This window comes from Pelophylax lessonae (genome assembly GCF_965119305.1).
Source record: "Pelophylax lessonae genome assembly, chromosome: 13".
NCBI classification, from domain to species: domain Eukaryota; kingdom Metazoa; phylum Chordata; class Amphibia; order Anura; family Ranidae; genus Pelophylax; species Pelophylax lessonae.
Genome location: NC_138780.1, coordinates 205,135,798 through 205,154,651, shown reverse-complemented (window position 1 = coordinate 205,154,651; position 18,854 = coordinate 205,135,798). Strand labels below are relative to the sequence as shown.

General features: G+C 45.8%; 1 protein-coding gene across 1 annotated transcript in view; it reads left to right on the top strand.

Moving 5' to 3' along the window:
- Positions 1-18,854, top strand: part of PPP4R4 (protein phosphatase 4 regulatory subunit 4) — a 211,914-nt gene extending 193,060 nt beyond the window's left edge. The window contains exons 17-25 of the mRNA XM_082275364.1: positions 1,628-1,772; positions 4,140-4,181; positions 4,699-4,773; positions 6,809-6,878; positions 6,957-7,037; positions 7,127-7,223; positions 10,123-10,175; positions 13,069-13,210; positions 17,947-18,854. Coding sequence (XP_082131490.1) covers positions 1,628-1,772; positions 4,140-4,181; positions 4,699-4,773; positions 6,809-6,878; positions 6,957-7,037; positions 7,127-7,223; positions 10,123-10,175; positions 13,069-13,210; positions 17,947-17,971 — 730 coding nt within the window. The 3' untranslated portion in view covers positions 17,972-18,854. The remainder of the gene's footprint in view (positions 1-1,627; positions 1,773-4,139; positions 4,182-4,698; positions 4,774-6,808; positions 6,879-6,956; positions 7,038-7,126; positions 7,224-10,122; positions 10,176-13,068; positions 13,211-17,946) is intronic.

Below are 18,854 nucleotides of genomic sequence, written 5' to 3'. Positions count from 1 at the left end.
AAAAGCTGTCACCTGTCTAAGAAGCCTCTGATAGAATCCACCCTTCTCGTCCTCATTAGGGCAGTGACATCATTCACAATGATAGAAAGTCTAATGAGAGTGCCAGACCAAGGAACTAGGAGTCCAAAAAATGTTTAAATTCATGACATTATGGGATGTATTGTAAAAAAAAAAAAAAAAAAAAAAATTGTAAAAACGAACTGTTCACCCCTTTCAGAATGCATGTAAATTTATTCTGCGTGAATAGGAAAAAATCAAATGATTTTAGGCTATATCTATATTCGCATTTCGAATTTGTGAAAGCAGAAAATACCACATTATGGCCACTAGATGGTGCTGACTATCATTAAAAAATAGTTACACTCATCAGCACCATCTAGTGGCCATAATTATTATTTTTGTTCCACATTTGAATTGCACAGAATAATGGTAGGCTGGAAGAAATGTAATGACCCCCCCCCCCCCCCCCCATAGACACAAGACAAGACCCATCCCTCATTCCGGTACAAAATGGACAACTGTCATATCTATGGGCTGCTTAACCACTTCCATACCAGGCCTATTCTGGCACTCCTCTCCTACATGTAAAAATCATATTTATTTTTTTTTTGCTAGAAAATTACTTAGAACCCCCAATTTAATATATTTATATATTTTTTTTTAGCAGAGACCCTAGAGAATAAAATGGCAGTTTTTGCAACTTTTTTTGTCACACGGTATTTGCCCAGCAATTTTTTAAAAAACTTTTTTTGGGGGGAAATAAACAGTTTAATGAATTAAAAAAAAAAAAAAAAAAAAAACAACACTTAAGTTAGCCCAATTTTTTTGTATAATGGAAAAGATGATGTTACACCGAGTAAATAGATACCCAACATGTTACGCTTTAAAATTGCGCACACTCGTGGAATGGCGCCAAATTTGGATACTTAAAAATCTCCATAGGCGACGCTTTAAAAATGTTTACAGGTTACCAGTTTAGAGGTATGGAGGAGGTCTAGGGCTCAAATTATTGCTCTCTAAAGATCGCGATGATACCTCACATGTGTGGTTTGAATGCCGTTTACATATGTGGGCGCGACTTACATATGCTTTCGTGTTTGGGGATGGGGGGGGGGGGGGTCCATTTTTTTTTTTGTTATTGTTTATTTTACTTTTATTTCTTATTTTTACAATTTCCCTATAAAGTTTATTTTTTATTTTTTAGTCACTTTTATTCCTATTGTAAACATCCCTTGTAATAGGAATAGGGGCATGACAGGTCCTGTTTATGGAGAAATCGGAGGTCTATAAGACCCCACATCTCTCCTCTAGGCTGGAAAGCCTGAGATAGAAAAACACAATCTCAGGCTTTCCAGCTGAACACACGGCAGTGTTAACATCTGCCGGGCTGGACATGACGTCGTAACGTCACACCCTGGCCCCTGAAGGTCATAGAGACTGCCAGGGACCATCTGTTCCTCAGTATTCTCTATGGTGAGCTTCTGCTGCGGGCGGGTTTCTTCTCCGGCTCGGTAGAAGCACCAGAGGTGGTTGGGGGGCGGGGGGGGGGGGATGTCCTCTTCTGCACAGATATCGGTGTTTGATCCCACGTTCTCTGTTACAATGTATTTCCTTCTTCCTGTCCTAGAATGAAGGTTTGCTACATGATGCCAAAGCTGAAGTCCACCCTGAAGCTTCCGGCGGATAAACATTTGTTGCAGCAGCTGGAACTGTGCGTCCGGAAACTTCTATGCCAGGAGAAGGACAGGGATGTCCTGGCGGTGGTGAAGAGGGTGAGTGACGTCTCCCATGTCTTACAATGCAGATCCGGTCCATTATTGTCTTACAGAACTTCATAGAATATCGTTATTGGGGGAACGCCATTCTGGCAATGAATTTATTTAATGACAAGGGGCGCTGGAGGGTCTACTGTTACTGGGGGAGATCTCTTGTCACTCTAGGGGGGTCTATTGTTGTTGGGGAGATCTCTTGTCACTCTGTAGGGTCTATTGTTGCTGGGTAGATCTATTGTCACTCTAGGGGTCTATTGTTGCTGGGGAGATCTCTTGTCACTCTGTAGGGTCTATTGTTGCTGGGTAGATCTATTGTCACTCTAGGGGTCTATTGTTGCTGGGGAGATCTATTGTCACTCTAGGGGCCTCTGTTGCTGGGGAGATCTTTTGTCAATCTGGGGGGTCTATTGTTGCTGGAGAGATCTATTGTCACTCTGGGGGTTCTATTGTTGCTAGGGAGATCTATTGTCACTCTGGGGGGTCTATTGTTGCTAGGGCAATCTCATCACTCTGGGGTGTCTATTGTTGCTAGGGAGATCTCGTCACTCTGGGGGGGAGGGGTCTATTGTTGCTATGGAGGTCTTGTCACTCTGGGGGGGGGGTCTATTTTTGCTGGGGAAAGCTCCTTTCACTCTGGGGGGTCTATTGTTGCTGGGGGATTTATTTTCTCTCTGGGGTGGTTATGGTTGCTGGGGAGATCTCTTGTCACTCTGGGGAGTCTATTGTTGCTGAGGGATCTATTGTCACTCTGGGGGTCTGTTGTTGATGGGGGATCTATTGTTGCTTGGGGGGGATATTTTGCTGGCTGCAAAAATTACATACAAATTACTTAGCAAGCATCACAAAAGGATTTTTGATTTTTTTTTCTCTAAATGGGACGGTACTGAGAGGTAGCTAGGGGTGGAACCAAGGGACGGTACTGGGAGGTTGAAGGTGGAACCAAGGGACGGTGCTTGGAGGTAGGGGGTGAAACCAAGGGACGGTGCTTGGAGGTAGGGGGTAAAACCAAGGGACGGTGCTTGGAGGTAGGGGGTGGAACCAAGGGAAGGTGCTTGGAGGTAGGGGGTGGAACCAAGGGACGATGCTTGTAGGTAGGGGGTGGAACCATGGAACGGTACTGGGAGGTCAGGGTGGAACCAAGGGACGGTGCTTGGAGGTAGGGGGTGGAACCAAGGGACGGTGCTTGGATGTGAATGGGGTGCAGAGATAAGGAGTGACTTGGAAGGGGGTGTACCTACTCCCCCCTCCAGTTAGGAGGGCCGAGAATACTGCAAAACTTCATACATGGATGTTGTAGAACTGGAAAAGGCAGAGAAGAGAATAGAGGAGCTCAGCTGTTGGATTAAAGTGGGCCTTCCATGGCAAATAGAAGGTCCTCTTTTTTTGCCAGCCACCTCCCCCTAAACATAAATGGCTGTAAGAAAACCTTAGCCTTGGCCTTGGCCTCCACTGTTCCTGTATGGTTGTCATTGTCCCTGCGCCTTCTGGCAGAGATAGAAGCTAAAATCTTTGGAGAATGCTCTCCAGACCATTGCTAGTCACCCGTTCCTCCTAAGAGTGTTGGAAGCCGGGGTCTAGGGTAAGTATTTTTTTTTTCTTTTGTTTTAACAACGTTTTTAAAAACCATTTGTATTGGGGATGCAGAAGGCTGGTAAAAACTGGAACGTCCATTTGCCATGGAAGGTAAATTTTTAAGGAATATTATTGGGAAATAAACAAACGGTGGTGGGGCCACATGTTCACCTTTAATACATACATGAACCCTATAGTAAGCTTGGTGGAAAGCGGATCTTTCCCTTGATCCCTAAAATTTCACATAAACATGTCTTTTTTGGATTCCACTTCCTGGTTTCCCTGAAGGCAGTGAGGACGTAGCACTGGATGCACAGTTGTCTCCTGGGAAGGCTTCTTCACCATTGCCTTTAGGGAAATCCCATACCTAAACCGCGAGGTGTAGCAGTATAGTCCTATTGTGCATGCATCATACAAAATTACACTCATTTGCTGGTTCCACGATCTCGGGGGAAGGTTTTTTTTTTCCAAAAATCAACAGATACATGTAATGGTGTACAGCCCATGATGTAATGTGGTTCATTTTGGGCACTATGACAGAATAGTGAGATACTTTTTTGAAATGCCGGCACAGGGCCCAGACAGCCCAAAAGCAGATCAAAAACTGCTACAAAATGAAGATAAAGTCACATGGACATAGATAAGTGCACTTGTTTATTTCCCCCCCCCCGTTATATATTATTGGCATTTTATTATTGGTTTTATAGAGGTGGGGAGGTCTTCTTAAGAGGTCATTTAAAAAAATAGAGAAAAACAGTTGAAGTTTAACAAAAGTATCTTTCTTTCTATTTGTAGACTGTGCTGGAGCTGGACCGGATGGAGATCTCCATGGATGCTGTAAGGACCTCTTCATTGTTCTGGTGATATCCCGGGAATTATTTATGGAACCTGGAGGGTAGAAAGTGTCTGTGTTGTCGTGGCCATCAGTCAGATTCCATCATTTCGGTTAGGTAGAGTGGTTCTGACTGATCTTATTGATCTCCAGCTGACCAACAAGGTCATTACGAATGTCCTGAGCACTCTTATGAGGCGGTAAGGTCCCAAGGGGATCGCATCGGGATCCCAAAATCGGGGGGCACTCTGAAATGCAAATTCCAACTCACTCTCCAGACTGAGCCCTGGCTCCTCCCCTCCAACCTCCTTGGCCTACTGTTGGCCAGTGTAGCTAGCCATCATGGTGGAATGCACTTTGCATACCACCTCATAGACATGACCTGCAAGCCCCCGGAGCTGCACTATATCTATGACCTTTGCCTGGTGGAACTTCAGGCATGTTTTAAATGAACTCTGTTAAGTTACAAGCCTGACGTTACCGCATTTATTTATAATTGTTTTTATATTGTATTTGTTCCAGTTTCAGAAACGCTTCTTTGAAAAAGACTTACTGGACCAGGAGAAGGAAAGAGAGGAGCACCTACTGCTGGAAATGGTACACATAAAGTACAACGAGACGTAAAATGTTAAGTTTTGCTATGTTTTAGGGAACCTTGTAGGCCCCCACAGACGCACCCAAAGAGCACCAACTGGTCTTCACCAGAGCTCCTGATGGCAGAGATGGATCTGGAGCCCCAATGGCTCCCTGAGCTCTTTGCTGAGGGCTTGTACAAGGTCATGGCACTCAGGATATACCCGCCTAGGAGTAAATGAGGACAGGATGGTTAAGGTGTGGAGACTAATCACTGGGGATCAGCAACAGAATAGTCAAGTCTAGGCAGGGGGTCGAGGCAGGAGGCGATTGAGAAATTAGTCAGATCCAGGGGACGAGGCAGGTGTCAATCAGGAGAATAGTTAGGTCCAGCCAGGGGTGAAGGCAACCAGAAAACAGATGATAGTCAGGTGCAGGCAGGGGGAGAAGCAGGTGGCAATTAAGAGAATAGCCTTTTCTAGGCATGGGTCGAGGCAGCATCAAAGAAGTTAGTCAGGCCCAGGCAGGGGGTGGGCAGGTGGAATTCAAGAGAATAGTTGGGTCAAGGCAAGCAACAAAACAGAGGGCAGTGAGCTTCAGAAAGGGGTCAAGGGCAGGTGGCAATCAAGAGAGTAGTCAGGTCCAGGCAGGGGTCAAGGCAGGTGGCAGTCAAGAGAGTAGTCAGGTCCAGGCAGGAGTCAAGGCAGGCAGCAAACAAGAAAGAAGTCAGGTCCAGGTAGAGATCGAGACAGGTTGCAATTTGGAGTGTGGTCAGGTCCAGGCAGGGGGTCAAGGCAAGCATCAAACCAGATGGCAGTGAGGTTCAGGTAGGGGTCAAGGGTAGGTGGTGATAAGGAGAATAGTTGGATCTAGGCAGGGGTCCAGGCAAGTGGCAATCAAGACAGTAATCAGGCCAAGGCTGGGATAGAGGCAGGTGGCAGTCAAGACAGTAGTCAGGTCCAGGCAGGGGTCGAGGCAGGCAGCAAACAAGAGAGTAGTCAAGTACAGGTAGAGATCGAGACAGGTTTAAATTAAGCGTGTGGTCAGGTCCAGGCAGGGGGTCAAGGCAAGCAACAACCAGATGGCAGTGAGGTTCAGGTAGGGGTTAAGGGCAGGTGGCGATAAGGAGAATAGTTGGGTCCAGGCAGGGGTCTAGGCAAGTGACAGTCAAGATAGTAATCAGGTCAAGACTGGGGAAGAGGCAGGTGGCAGTCAAGACAGTAGTCAGGTCCAGGCGGGGGTCGAGGCAGGCAGCAAACAAGAGAGTAGTCAAGTAAAGGTAGAGATCGAGACAGGTTGAAATTAAGAGTGTGGTCAGGTCCAGGGAGGGGTCAAGGCAAGCAACAACCAGATGGCAGTGAGGTTCAGGTAGGGGTCAAGGGCAGGTAGCGATAAGGAGAATAGTTGGGTCCAGGCAGGGGTCTAGGCAAGTGACAGTCAAGATGGTAATCAGATCAAGACTGGGGAAGAGGCAGGTGGCAGTCAAGACAGTAGTCAGGTCCAGGCAGGGGTCGATGCAGGCAGCAAACAAGAGAGTAGTCAAGTAAAGGTAGAAATTGAGACAGGTTGAAATTAAGAGTGTGGTCAGGTCCAGGGAGGGGTCAGGGCAAGCAACAACCAGATGGCAGTGAGGTTCAGGTAGGGGTCAAGGGCAGGTAGCGATAAGGAGAATAGTTGGGTCCAGGCAGGGGTCTAGGCAAGTGACAGTCAAGATGGTAATCAGATCAAGACTGGGGAAGAGGCAGGTGGCAGTAAAGACAGTAGTCAGGTCCAGGCAGTGATCGAGACAGGTTGCAATTAAGAGTGTGGTCAGGTCCAGGCAGGTGGCGAGGCAGGCGACAAGCTAGGGAGCAGTCAGGTCAATCTGGGTCACTTGGCCTAAAATAATGTTTTTAATAAAAACAGGAAGGTTTTATTTAAAAAAAGGTCATTATGTTGATGATGGGGGAGGGGAGGAACCAGGAAAGGCAAAACATAAGCAGATCAAACCTCAGATTTATATGTTTGATAAAATAAAAGTATCAAAGAAAAAAAAACTGAGTTTTTCTTTGTTTTTCAGGAACAAATAGAAAAGGAAAAACAGCAAAGCGAGGCGCGGTCCAGCAATGAGAAGACATATGACAGGAAGCGTAAGTGACTGAAGGCGGTTCATTTAGCGACGCCCCAATTACCGCGCCGGCTCTTCCTGACTCTCTGCTTTGTTTTAGGTAGAGACAGTAAAACGGGATCGGCTTTGCCGAAAAGTCTCCCGACCGTAATCTCTGGGACCTCCTCAGGCACACAGACAGGTGAGAGGTGTCACATGACCTATGACATCACTGCGATGACATCACAATGTAGAACGAAGCCTCACACTCTCATGTCTGCTTGTTTGCAGTTGTCAGCAGAGAAAGCAAGAAGAGCAAACTCATCCGGAGCCAGTCATTCAGCAGCCACGTCATGCACCCGAAACACAGCTCCCTCGACAAGACCAAGTACGTGAGAGAGACACGCCCCCCCCAATACCGATCGCCTGGCTGTCAAACTCTGGCTTCAGTACTTGAGTTATGTAAAGGAACCGGGACTCACAAAGTGCTTGTGGGCTTCCGTCAGAATACCACTTCCTTCAGTCTTCAACATAGATATCAAATATTACAGCCGCCCCTCTATACAAAACTAGCCGAGAATAGCTTGTATAAGATCTGGAATATTTATTGAACAAACACACACTGAATATATACCCCACCAGGTCAAATTTCGGAGGAGGGTTATATTCTATTCTATTGTACTTTACTTTTCTATTCTTTTCTATTCTATTTTATTGTTTTTCTTCACTATCCTATTTAATTATTTTATTTGCTATTCTATTTTATTCAATTCTATTTTTTTTCCTATTCTGTTCTTTTATTTCCAATTCATTTCTATTCTATTATTTTCTATTCTTACCTATTCTATTCAAATCCTCTATTCAAAAATTGAATTTCGAAAGACTGTTATATTCTATTCTATTGTTTTTTTCTTTTCTAGTCTATTCTTTTATATTCTATTCTATTTTTTTAATATTCTATTTTATGCTTGTATTTTATATTCTATTCTATTGCATTATTTTATATTATATTTTTGTTTTCAAATTCAATTTCAAATTTGATTTAGTTTTCGAATTGGATTCGTATTTCGGCCGAATTTAATTTTGTTATTTCAGATTTGTTTAAATTTGTTACTATTGTAGTTTGAAAATTTGGATACAAATCGAACTTCCGAATATTGAAAAATGTGTCCGAATTAAAATTCGGAATGAAACAAACGACACGTGTGTAGTCCATGGGAGGACAAGCTTGTATGGAATTAAAGGAGGAGGGTAGTAAGGTGTAGGGATCGGTTCTGATATAAATCTTTATTTGTCACAATAAAAATCTAAAATTGGCAGCCAACACATTTATGGGGCTATGCACAACACCCCCCCCCCCCCCATCAGGGCTTAGATTTATTGTGAAGGAGGAATCTGGGTGGGGGATCATTTTGGGGGTTAATTTTTCATGAACTGTAGTTAGATGCTCACCTGGTATTGGGCAGTCAGACAACCGAACTGAATGGGCGTGTCACCCCGGGTCCAGCAACCTCGCCCACATTAATGTTCACAAGCATTAGAAGAATTGTGGTTGTTCATCTGATGACTATAAAATAATTCCTGACTTTACCTGGAGATGAGCAGAACTATGGCTGCAAACATTGATTAACTGGTCCTGCCCCAATGCATGCATTCCAGACCTCAGATCAGCCCCAGTGCATGCACATCAAACCTCAGACCAGCCCCAATGCATGCATTCCAGACCTCAGATCAGCCCCAATGCATGCATTCCAGACCTCAGATCAGCCCCGATGCATGCACATCAAACCTCAGACCTGCCCCAATGCATGGACATCAAACCTCAGATCAGCCCCAGTGCATGCACATCAAACCTCAGACCAGCCCCAGTGCATGCACATCAAACCTCAGATCAGCCCCAGTGCATGCACATCAAACCTCAGACCAGCCCCAATGCATGCACATCAAACCTCAGATCAGCCCCAGTGCATGCACATCAAACCTCAGACCAGCCCCAATGCATGCACACCAAACCTCAGATCAGCCCCAGTGCATGCACATCAAACCTCAGACCAGCCCCAATGCATGCACATCAAACCTCAGACCAGCCCCAATGCATGCACATCAAACCTTAGATCAGCCCCAGTGCATGCACATCAAACCTCAGATCAGCCTCAGTGCATGCACATCAAACCTTAGATCAGCCCCAGTGCATGCACATCAAACCTCAGCTCAGCCCCAATGCATGAACATCAAACCTCAGACCAGCCCAAATGCATGCACATCAAACCTCAGATCAGCCCCAGTACATGCACATCAATTCTCAGATCAGCCCCAGTGCATGCACATCAAACCTCAGATCAGCCCCAATGTATGCACATCAAACCTCAGACCAGCCCCAGTGCATGCATTCCAGACCTCAGATCAGCTTCAGTGCATGCACATCAAAACTCAGATCAGCCCCAATACATGCACATCAAACCTCAGACCAGTCCTAATGTAAGCACATCAAACCTCAGACCAGCCCCAATGCATGCATTCCAGAACTTAGATCAGCCTCAGTGCATGCACATCAAACCTCAGATCAGCCCCAGTGCATGCACATCAAACCTCAGATCAGCCCCAATGCATGCACATCAAACCTCAGATCAGCACCAGTGCATGCATTCCAGACCTCAGATCAGCCTCAGTGCATGCACATCAAACATCAGACCAGCCCCAATGCATGCACATCAAACCTCAGATCAGCCCCAATGCATGCACATCAAACATCAGACCAACCCCAATGCATGCACATCAAACATCAGACCAACCCCAGTGCATGCATTCCAGACCTCAGATCAGCCCCAATGCATGCACATCAAACCTCAGATCAGCCCCAATGCATGCACATCAAACCTCAGATCATCTTCTGCACAGCCGCTGATAGGCTTTCAGATGCGTCAGGGAGGTGGGTGGAGCAGGCTTTGGAATGGATAGACTAGTGCGCTGTCAGTTTCAGCCAATTGAAATGGGCGCCAGTGCAAATGGGCGGGGGTTGCGGACGCCTCATTATAACCTTTCACTACCCAAAATGAAATAAAAAAAGTTTCAGCTTTTGATACGCTTACATTATTTCCCATCCACCGCAGTAATTGTTGAAAAATCTAAAAGATATTGTGCAGCCTGACTGCAATATTCTGAAATGAAAGTCCGATCCTTTCCATCCCCTCCCCCTTTATCCATAATGATAAAATGCTTGTCTGGTGTCATCCTTTATTTGCCTAAATGCTGGAAAAATGCTAAATGCTGTTTTTTATCTGTTATAGCAAAAGTAACTCAGTGATTGGAGTCGGGAAGAACGTTTTGCTGCCGTTTGTCGGTAAGAGAAAGCAAAATGTATAAATTATATGTACAGCCTTCAACATCACATGTGGGCGTTACCTAGGGGGGGAGGGGACTCTACATGCAAATACAGCCTGCCTAGGAACGCCCACACATCCAGACTGACACCCACTCATCAGGGCATTTTTATATTTGCATATCTCCTCCCAAGAGCCCGCCCACTGCTTGCATTAGGACTGAAGAGAGGAGTACTGAGGCAGGGGGCAGTGATGGTTTCAGATAGGTATGTACAGCCCCCTGCTGGCCCCTCCCACCAGCCGTGAACCAGTCAGGGTAAAATATAGGCAGGGATAAACTTCAGCTTTAAAGTGGTTCTAAAGGCTGAAGGTAAAAAACCTTCTGTGTGCAGCCCCCCCCACCCCAATACTTGCAAGAGCCCCATCCAATCCAGCGATGTTCACGATAGCCTCAGCTGTCCCATGCACTCTCCCTCCTCATTGGCAGAGAGGGCAGCGGGGGCCCATTGGCTCCTGCTGCTGTCAATCACAGCCATTGGGCCAATAAGGAGGGGGGGGAGGGGCTGCACCGAGCTATGGCTCTGTGTCTTATGGATGCATAGAGCAGCAGCTCGGGAGCGAGCATGCAGCCGTGCCCCCAGGGCAAGTGGCTTTTTCTGGGGGCATTGCTTGAGGGGGAGGAGCCAGGAGCGCCGGCGGGGTACCTGAAAAAAGTTGAGGATCAGAGCTTCTCTGTGCAAAACCACTGCACAAAGCAGGTAAGTGTTACATGTTTGTTATTTTTTTTATTATTTTTTTTTTTTTAATTAAGCTTTCGTACCACTTTAGAGCTTTACATAAATTAATATCCTCCATTTTTCGAATGTTATCTCCTGCCACAGCAGTCTAAATATGAAAGTACAGCTCAGTAGGCACCTGAATTAGACCCACAGCACAGAGCTATCAGCATTCAGCAATTAGACCTGACCCCCCTCCCGTTCTCTTCAATACGGGTCTTTGTGCTGAGGGGTGTGGCTGATACTCAGCTCCGCTGTCACAGAGCACTGCATAGAGAAGATAGTTTTTTAGAACCTTTTTAAGCAAAAATCCATCTCAAATCATAATGTGTCGGTACAGAACTATAATGTGATGAAAAAGATGTGTGACTTCAATCGGGCTAAAATGTTTTAAATTCTTTATTTTTATGTATATTATAAATATATATGTGCTTATGAATGTATAATACAGTATCTCACAGAAGTAAGTACACCCCTCCCATTTTTGTGAATATTTTATTCTAACTTTCCATGTGACAACACTGAAGAAATGAGACTTTGCTACAATGTAAAGTAGTGAGTGTACAGCTTGTATAACAGTGTAAATTTACTGTCCCCTCAAAATAACTCAACACACAGCCATTAATGTCTAAACCGCTGGCAACAAAAGTCAGTACACCCCTAAGTGACAATGTCCAAGTTGGGCCCAAATTGTCAATTTTTTGTGTGGCCACCATTATTTTCCAGCACTGCCTTAACCCTCTTGGGCATGGAGTTCACCAGAGCTTCACAGGTTGCCACTGGAGTCCTCTTCCCCTCCTCCATGATGACATCACAGAGCTGGTGGATGTTAGAGACCTTGTGCACCTCCACCTTCTATTTGAGGATGTCCCACAGATGCTCAATAGGGTTTAGGTCTGGAGACATGCTTGGCCAGTCCATCACCTTTACCCTCAGCTTCTTTAGCAAGGCAGTGGTCGTCTTGGAGGTGTTTGGGGTCGTTATGTTGGAATATTTCCCTGCGGCCCAGTCTCTGAAGGGAGGGGATCATGCTCTGCTTCAGTATGTCACAGTACATGTTGGCATTCATGGTTCCCTCAATGAACTGTAGCTCCCCAGTGCCGGCAGCACTCATGCAGCCCCAGACCATGACACTCCACCACCATGCCTGACTGTAGGAAGACACACTTGTCTTTGTACTCCTCACCTGGTTGCCGCCACACACACTTGGCACCATCTGAACCAAATTACTTTATCTTGGTCTCATTAGACCACAGGAGATGGTTCCAGTAATCCATGTCCTTAGTCTGCTTGTCTTCAGCAAACTGTTTGCGGCTTTCTTGTGCATCATCTTTAGAAGAGGCTTCCTTCTGGGATGACAGCCATGCAGACCAATTTGATGCAGTGTGCGGCGTATGGTCTGAGCACTGACAGGCTGACCCCTCCCCCACCCCTTCAACCTCTGCAGCAATGCTGGCAGCACTCATATGTCTATTTCCCAAAGACAACCTCTGGATATGACGCTGAGCACGTGCACTCAACTTCTTTGGTTGACCATGGTGAGGCCTGTTCTGAGTGGAACCTGTCCTGTTAAAACTGTATGGTCTTGGCCACCGTGCTGCAGCTCAGTTTCAGGATTTTGGCAATCTTCTTATAGCCTAGGCCATCTTTATGTAGAGCAACAATTCTTTTTTTCAGATCCTCAGAGAGTTCTTTGCCATGAGGTGCCATGTTGAACTTCCAGTGACCAGTATGAGAGAGTGAGAGCGATAACACCAAATATAACACACCTGCCCCCCATTCACACCTGAGACCTTGTAACACTAACGAGTCACATGACACCGGGGGAGGGAAAATGGCTAATTGGGCCCAATTTGGAGATTGTCACTTAGGGGTGTACTCACTTTTGTTGCCAGCGGTTTAGACATTAATGGCTGTGTGTTGAGTTATTTGAGGGGACAGTAAATTTACACTGTTATACAAGCTGTACACTCACTACTTTACATTGTAGCAAAGTTTCATTTCTTCAGTGTTGTCACATGAAAAGATAGAATAAAATATTTACAAATACAGGTATGTGAGGGGTGTACTTACTTTTGTCAGATCATTTATATACTGTATACTTGGGACATATAAAAGATGAAGCCGTGTCTTTCAGAGGATTCACTTAAAGTCAGGACCAGCAGTGCCAGCGGATCAGTGGCTTTCTCCGGCACGGCCACAACTTCCTCTCGAGTCGCAGCAAACGCAGACCAGAAAACAAACGGGAGTAAAGAAGCTCAGGCCCGGAAGCTCAGCCTGTAAGTTTTATGGCCTTGACCTATTTACTTTTTTGTTTTTGTTTTTTAGTATAAAGTTGAAATTTAGGTACAAATCCAACAAGTGGAAATATTTAGCAACATTATCAGATAAGATGATGTCATCAGTCTGCTGCAGGCAGGATGGAGCATTTCCTCAATCTCCCCTCCCCCAGTGATCAGACTGCAAAATTGTAACTTTGTAGCAAGTCAAAAGAGGCTGCAGCAGAGGCTGATCTGTGTCAGACAAAGGTTCTGTGTCAAAACCCATCCTTTGAACATATCGGAGAGATTCCTCCTACTACTTACACTCACTTAGACTTCTGTATTGCCAACACCTCTGCAAAATGAGTTAGTGGCCTTTTCTTGTAAGGAACCTTTTCTGGTGCTTCACAGGGACAAGGTTGTCTTAGGGCCTCCTTTCTCCCTTCACCTTAACCACTTGCCGACCGTATAACACACACTATATTGCCAAAAGTATTGAGACGCCTCCTTTACACACACATGAAGTTTAATGGCATCCCAGTCTTAGTCCGTAGGGTTTAATGTTGAGTTGGCCCACCCTTTGCAGCTATAACAGCTTCAACTATTCTGGGAAGGCTGTCCACAAGGTTTAGGAGTGTCTATGGGAATGTTTCACCATTCTTCCAGAAACGCATTTGTGAGGTCAGGCACTGATGTTGGATGAGAAGACCTGGCTCACAGTCTCTGCTCGAATCCATCCCAAAGGTGTTCTATCAGGTTGAGGTCAGGACTCTGTGCAGACCAGTCAAGTTCCCCCACCCCAAACTCGCTCAAAGCAACCCCCACACCATACCCCCCCCCCCCTCCTCCGCCAAATGATTTGGACCAGTGCACAAAGCAAGGTCCATAAAGGCATGGATGAGTAACAGCCGCTGCTAGTACCATGTGATCGCTGTGACCAATCACAGCAGATCCCATGACAATTGTAAACGATGGATAGCTTCCATTCATGCCATTCATTGTGTACAATTGTGTTGTTAGCTGTGATTGATCACAGTGATCACATGGTACAAACTGGGCCAATCACAGCCCATCTGTACCATGTGATTATCTGTGATTAGCTGTGGCCAATACACATTAGATGTTAGAATCAGAATCGTTCAGTAAAAATGGTTGCTTATAACAGTGAAATTCACTGATATAAGCAATCCTAATGTGTAACAAAAATGTGTAACTGGTGACAGTATGTGAAAAAAATATATTTTTTTTAACATTTCTTCATTTTCCAGAAACTTTAAAATACTTGCCATGCCTCTTACTAAATAGCTTGGACTCTCTAAGGGGTCATTTGGGGGATATTCATACTGTTCTGACATTTTTGGGCCCTGTCAGTACATCAGAACTGATCGATTTTCCATAGTTACATAGTTACATAGTAGGTGAGGTTGAATAAAGACAATAGTCCATCCAGTTCAACCTGTTTAGGTGTGTGTGGCCGTAATCATCTCTCATACCCCTGAATGTTCTGATCCTTGAGATGTAAGTCCAAGAGTCTTTTGAAAGTAGCCATACTTCCCGCAGAAACCACCTCTTGTGGTAGAGAATTCCACAATCTTGTAGCCCTAACAGTAAAGAACCCCCTGCGTTGCCTGAGGTTAAAGCGCTTCTCCTCTAATCGCATTGTATGCCCTCAAGTCCTCATGCAAACCTTTCGATTGAATAGCTTTTTTTCCTATGCTGAGATCACCATTGAGATATTTATAAATTGCTATCATGTCCCCTCTCAGGGGATATATATCCCATATTTTGTCCTACAGACTAAATAATATACACTGATTTGGGTTATTTTCACCAAAGAAATTGAGCAGAATACAGTTTGACCTAAATGCATGAAGAAAGATTTATTTGCAAAACTTTATAACAGAAATGAACAAAAATGTGTTTTGTTTTCAAAATTTTCGGTCTTTTTTTGTTTATTTAGAGGAAAAAAAGCCAGTGGTGATTAAAAAGGGGAATATCAGTCAAAAATGAAATTTTTCCTATTAATAGTATGTGAAATATCTTTATCTTTGATATTATTCATTTTTTGGCTAGCTGCTTGTGTAGCTTAGAAAGTCTTATGTAAACTAGACAGACATTCGGCTTCTTTCTGTTCTTCACCAACAACTTTCTGTTCTTCACCAACAACTCTATTTCCTGTTATCTGAATTCTGCATGCTGCCTTTTACTTCCTGAAAATGTTGCCGGCAGGGGTGGCCCAAGACATTGTGTTGCCTGGGTCCAAGAATGAAATGCTGCCCCCCCCCCCAAAAAAAAAAAAACACCCACGAAAAGGCCCCCACATCTATTTGTTTATATCATGATAAATAAAATTAATATTAAATGTATCAGGAAGTCTGATTTACATGCAACAGCTCCTTGTCTATATGGAAAATCAAATGACATACCTTTATCAATTCCAAACCACAAACTCCAGTATCATTTTGTTTGTCTGAATGTCTGACATCATTGCGCACACCACAATCATGTGAAGGACGTTCCCCAGGGGAGACGCTTCGCCTTCTCATACTCATTTGCACTGCAGGCGGCAGTATGAGATGGGGAATTGCCGCCCGTAACGCGCCGTAAACTGATGACACACAAATTGCTGGAAAAAAAATCTTGGGCGTCAATTTGCTGCCCCTCTCAAAGTTCTGCCTGGGTCCAATGGACCTAATGGGACCTGTGGTAGGGCAGGCACTGGTTGTCGGTCTGTCTTGCACAGGCATGCCTACTATTCATTACAACCGCCCCTGTCCTGCCCAGCCCCGCCCAGCCCCACCCCCATCCCTCCTCTGCTTAGTCAGACAGAGAACGATATCCTCCTGTCTTCAAAGCCTCATTTTGGCTAACAGCTTCCTGAGAGAGAGGGAGGGAGAGAGAGAGAGCAGACAAGCAGATGGCATGCTCCCAGAGAACACCTGAAATATCACTCAATATGCACTCATCTTCACAGATTACAGATGCATGTTTCCTGATAACACCTGAAATAAAACTCACTATCTGCTCTATGCACGCTGGAGCTGGGGGCGGCGTCTACATTCCCATGGAAATGACGCCGTCATACAGCAGGCATGCAGCGTCATTTCCTGTTACTGTACTGTTACTGTTTACTGTATGTGCCCATAAGCCGGAAATTACATTAGGCCGCTACGATGTCACTTCTGTAAATTAATTATTCATGTTGGAACAAGCCCAGCAGTTGGGGAGTAATGGCACGCCCAGCAGTTGGGGAGTAATGGCACGCCCAGCTGCTGGGGAGTAATGGCACGCCCAGCAGCTGGGGAGTAATGGCACGCCCAGCAGCTGGGAAGTAATGGCACGCCCAGCAGCTGGGAAGTAATGGCACGCCCAGCAGCTGGGGAGTAATGGCACGCCCAGCAGCTGGGGAGTAATGGCACGCCCAGCAGCTGGGGAGTAATGGCACGCCCAGCTGTTGGGGAGTAATGGCACGCACAGCTGGTGGGGAGTAATGGCAAGCCCAGCAGCTGGGGAGTAATGGCACGCCCAGCAGTTGGGGAGTAATGGCTCGCCCAGCAGCTGTGGAGTAATGGCACGCCCAGCAGCTGGGGAGTAATGGCACGCCCAGCAGCTGGGGGATAATGGCACGCCCAGCAGCTGGAGAGTAATGGCACGCCCAGCAGCTGGGGAGTAATGGCACGCCTAGCAGTTGGGGAGTAATGGCACGCCCAGCTGCTGAGGAGTAATGGCACGCCCAGCAGTTGGGGAGTAATGGGACGCCCAGAAGCTGGGGAATAATGGCACGCCCAGAAGCTGGGGAGTAATGGCACGCCCAGCAGCTGGGGAGTAATGGCACGCCCAGCAGCTGGGGAGTAATGGCACGCCCAGCAGCTGGGGAGTAATGGCACGCCTAGCAGTTGGGGAGTAATGGCACGCCTAGCAGTTGGGGAGTAATGGCATGCCTAGCAGTTGGGGAGTAATGGCACGCCCAGCAGCTGAGGAGTAATGGCACGCCCAGCAGCTGGGGAGTAATGGCACGCCTAGCAGTTGGGGAGTAATGGCACGCCCAGCAGCTGGGGAGTAATGGCACGCCCAGCAGTTGGGGAGTAATGGCACGACCAGCAGCTGGGGAGTAATGGCACGCCCAGCAGTTGGGGAGTAATGGCACGCCCAGAAGCTGGGGAGTAATGGCACGCCCAGCAGCTGGGGAGTAATGGCATGCCCAGCAGCTGGGGAGTAATGGCACGCCCAGAAGCTGGGGAGTAATGACACGTCCAGCAGTTCGGGAGTAATGGCACGCCCAGAAGCTGGGGAGTAATGACACGTCCAGCAGTTGGGGAGTAATGGCACGCCCAGCAGCTGGGGAGTAATGGCAAGCCCAGCAGCTGGGGAGTAATGGCACGCCCAGCAGTTGGGGAGTAATGGCACGCCCAGCTGCTGTAAACGACCGAGGGAGCTGAGGAACAAAAATCACGTGACCGGAGCACTTTTTATCAAATATAAGGTACAAGAAAAAGATTTTTAATTGATTTGCACAATACAGATCGATTTTAAAAGCTCAATACATGTCAGTAATAAGTTTTACTGTGCTAAATTTATGTGAAAAAAGTATTAAGATGTAATTTGGGTACAGTGTTGCATGACTGCGCAATTGTCATTCAAAGTATGACAGTGGTGAAAGCTGAAAATTGGCCTGGGCAGGAAGAGGGTGAAAGTGCCCAGCATTGAAGTGGTTAATAAAGTCAGGACTAAAATATATATTTATTCTTTTGTAGGAAAAACAGGAAACCTAAAGCTTAGCCAGTCCGGCCAGCATGGCACGAACCAAAGAAGCATTGAGGCACTGGAATTTACTCAGACGTTGGAGCAAAGAGCTGGCGTGAGAGCGCAGAACGGACACAGCTACTTCCACTCGGGCTGATGTTCCTCCTCCGGAGGAGGAAACTCTGCTTATAAATGTCATGACTGCACGGCGGTTACCGCTAAATAAAATGGCCATCGCAAACCACAGCCATCTGGGACAGATACTTTCTACTAATGTTTCTGTATCCCGATCCCTGGGTCCTTTAAGTTTAAGAGTCATTGCAGAGAGGTGACCTCTCGAAACCTCGGAGCACAACCTCAGACCGCGTGTCCTAAGTGCAAATTTTATTTTTTCTTTTACAAAATCGTTACTCTGTGTCCGCCAAACCGGCTTCAGTGATGTACATACTTTATTTAATATCTTTCCAGTCTTTCAAATTGTATTTTTTTCCTCTTTAGTGGATCCAAAATCTCAGCTTTACGTTCCTCCCAAGTTGCTGTATCATTCTCCCTCCTCCCCCCCTCGCGCCAACAGCCTACGCTCAGAATGAACGCAACTGATACAGCCGACTTGTAAAAAATGCCAATATGTACGCACTATGAAGCTATTGTAAGCTTCTTTATTTGCAGCAGAATAAGAATATGTATATTCATATAAAAAAAAAAGAAAAAAAAAGAAAGAAAGTATTTTTTTCATTGTATCAAAATTCTAAAATGGTAAAAATGAACTCGGAGCCCTGGGTGTTTTTATGTGTGCGCTTTTTACGAGGTCAATAAAGAATCAGTAAGTCTATGAGACGGTGACTGCATGATTACAGATATATGTATCGCTCAGATTGTTTGGTTCTGTATATTTTATAATTAAATGGTAAGAAAAGAA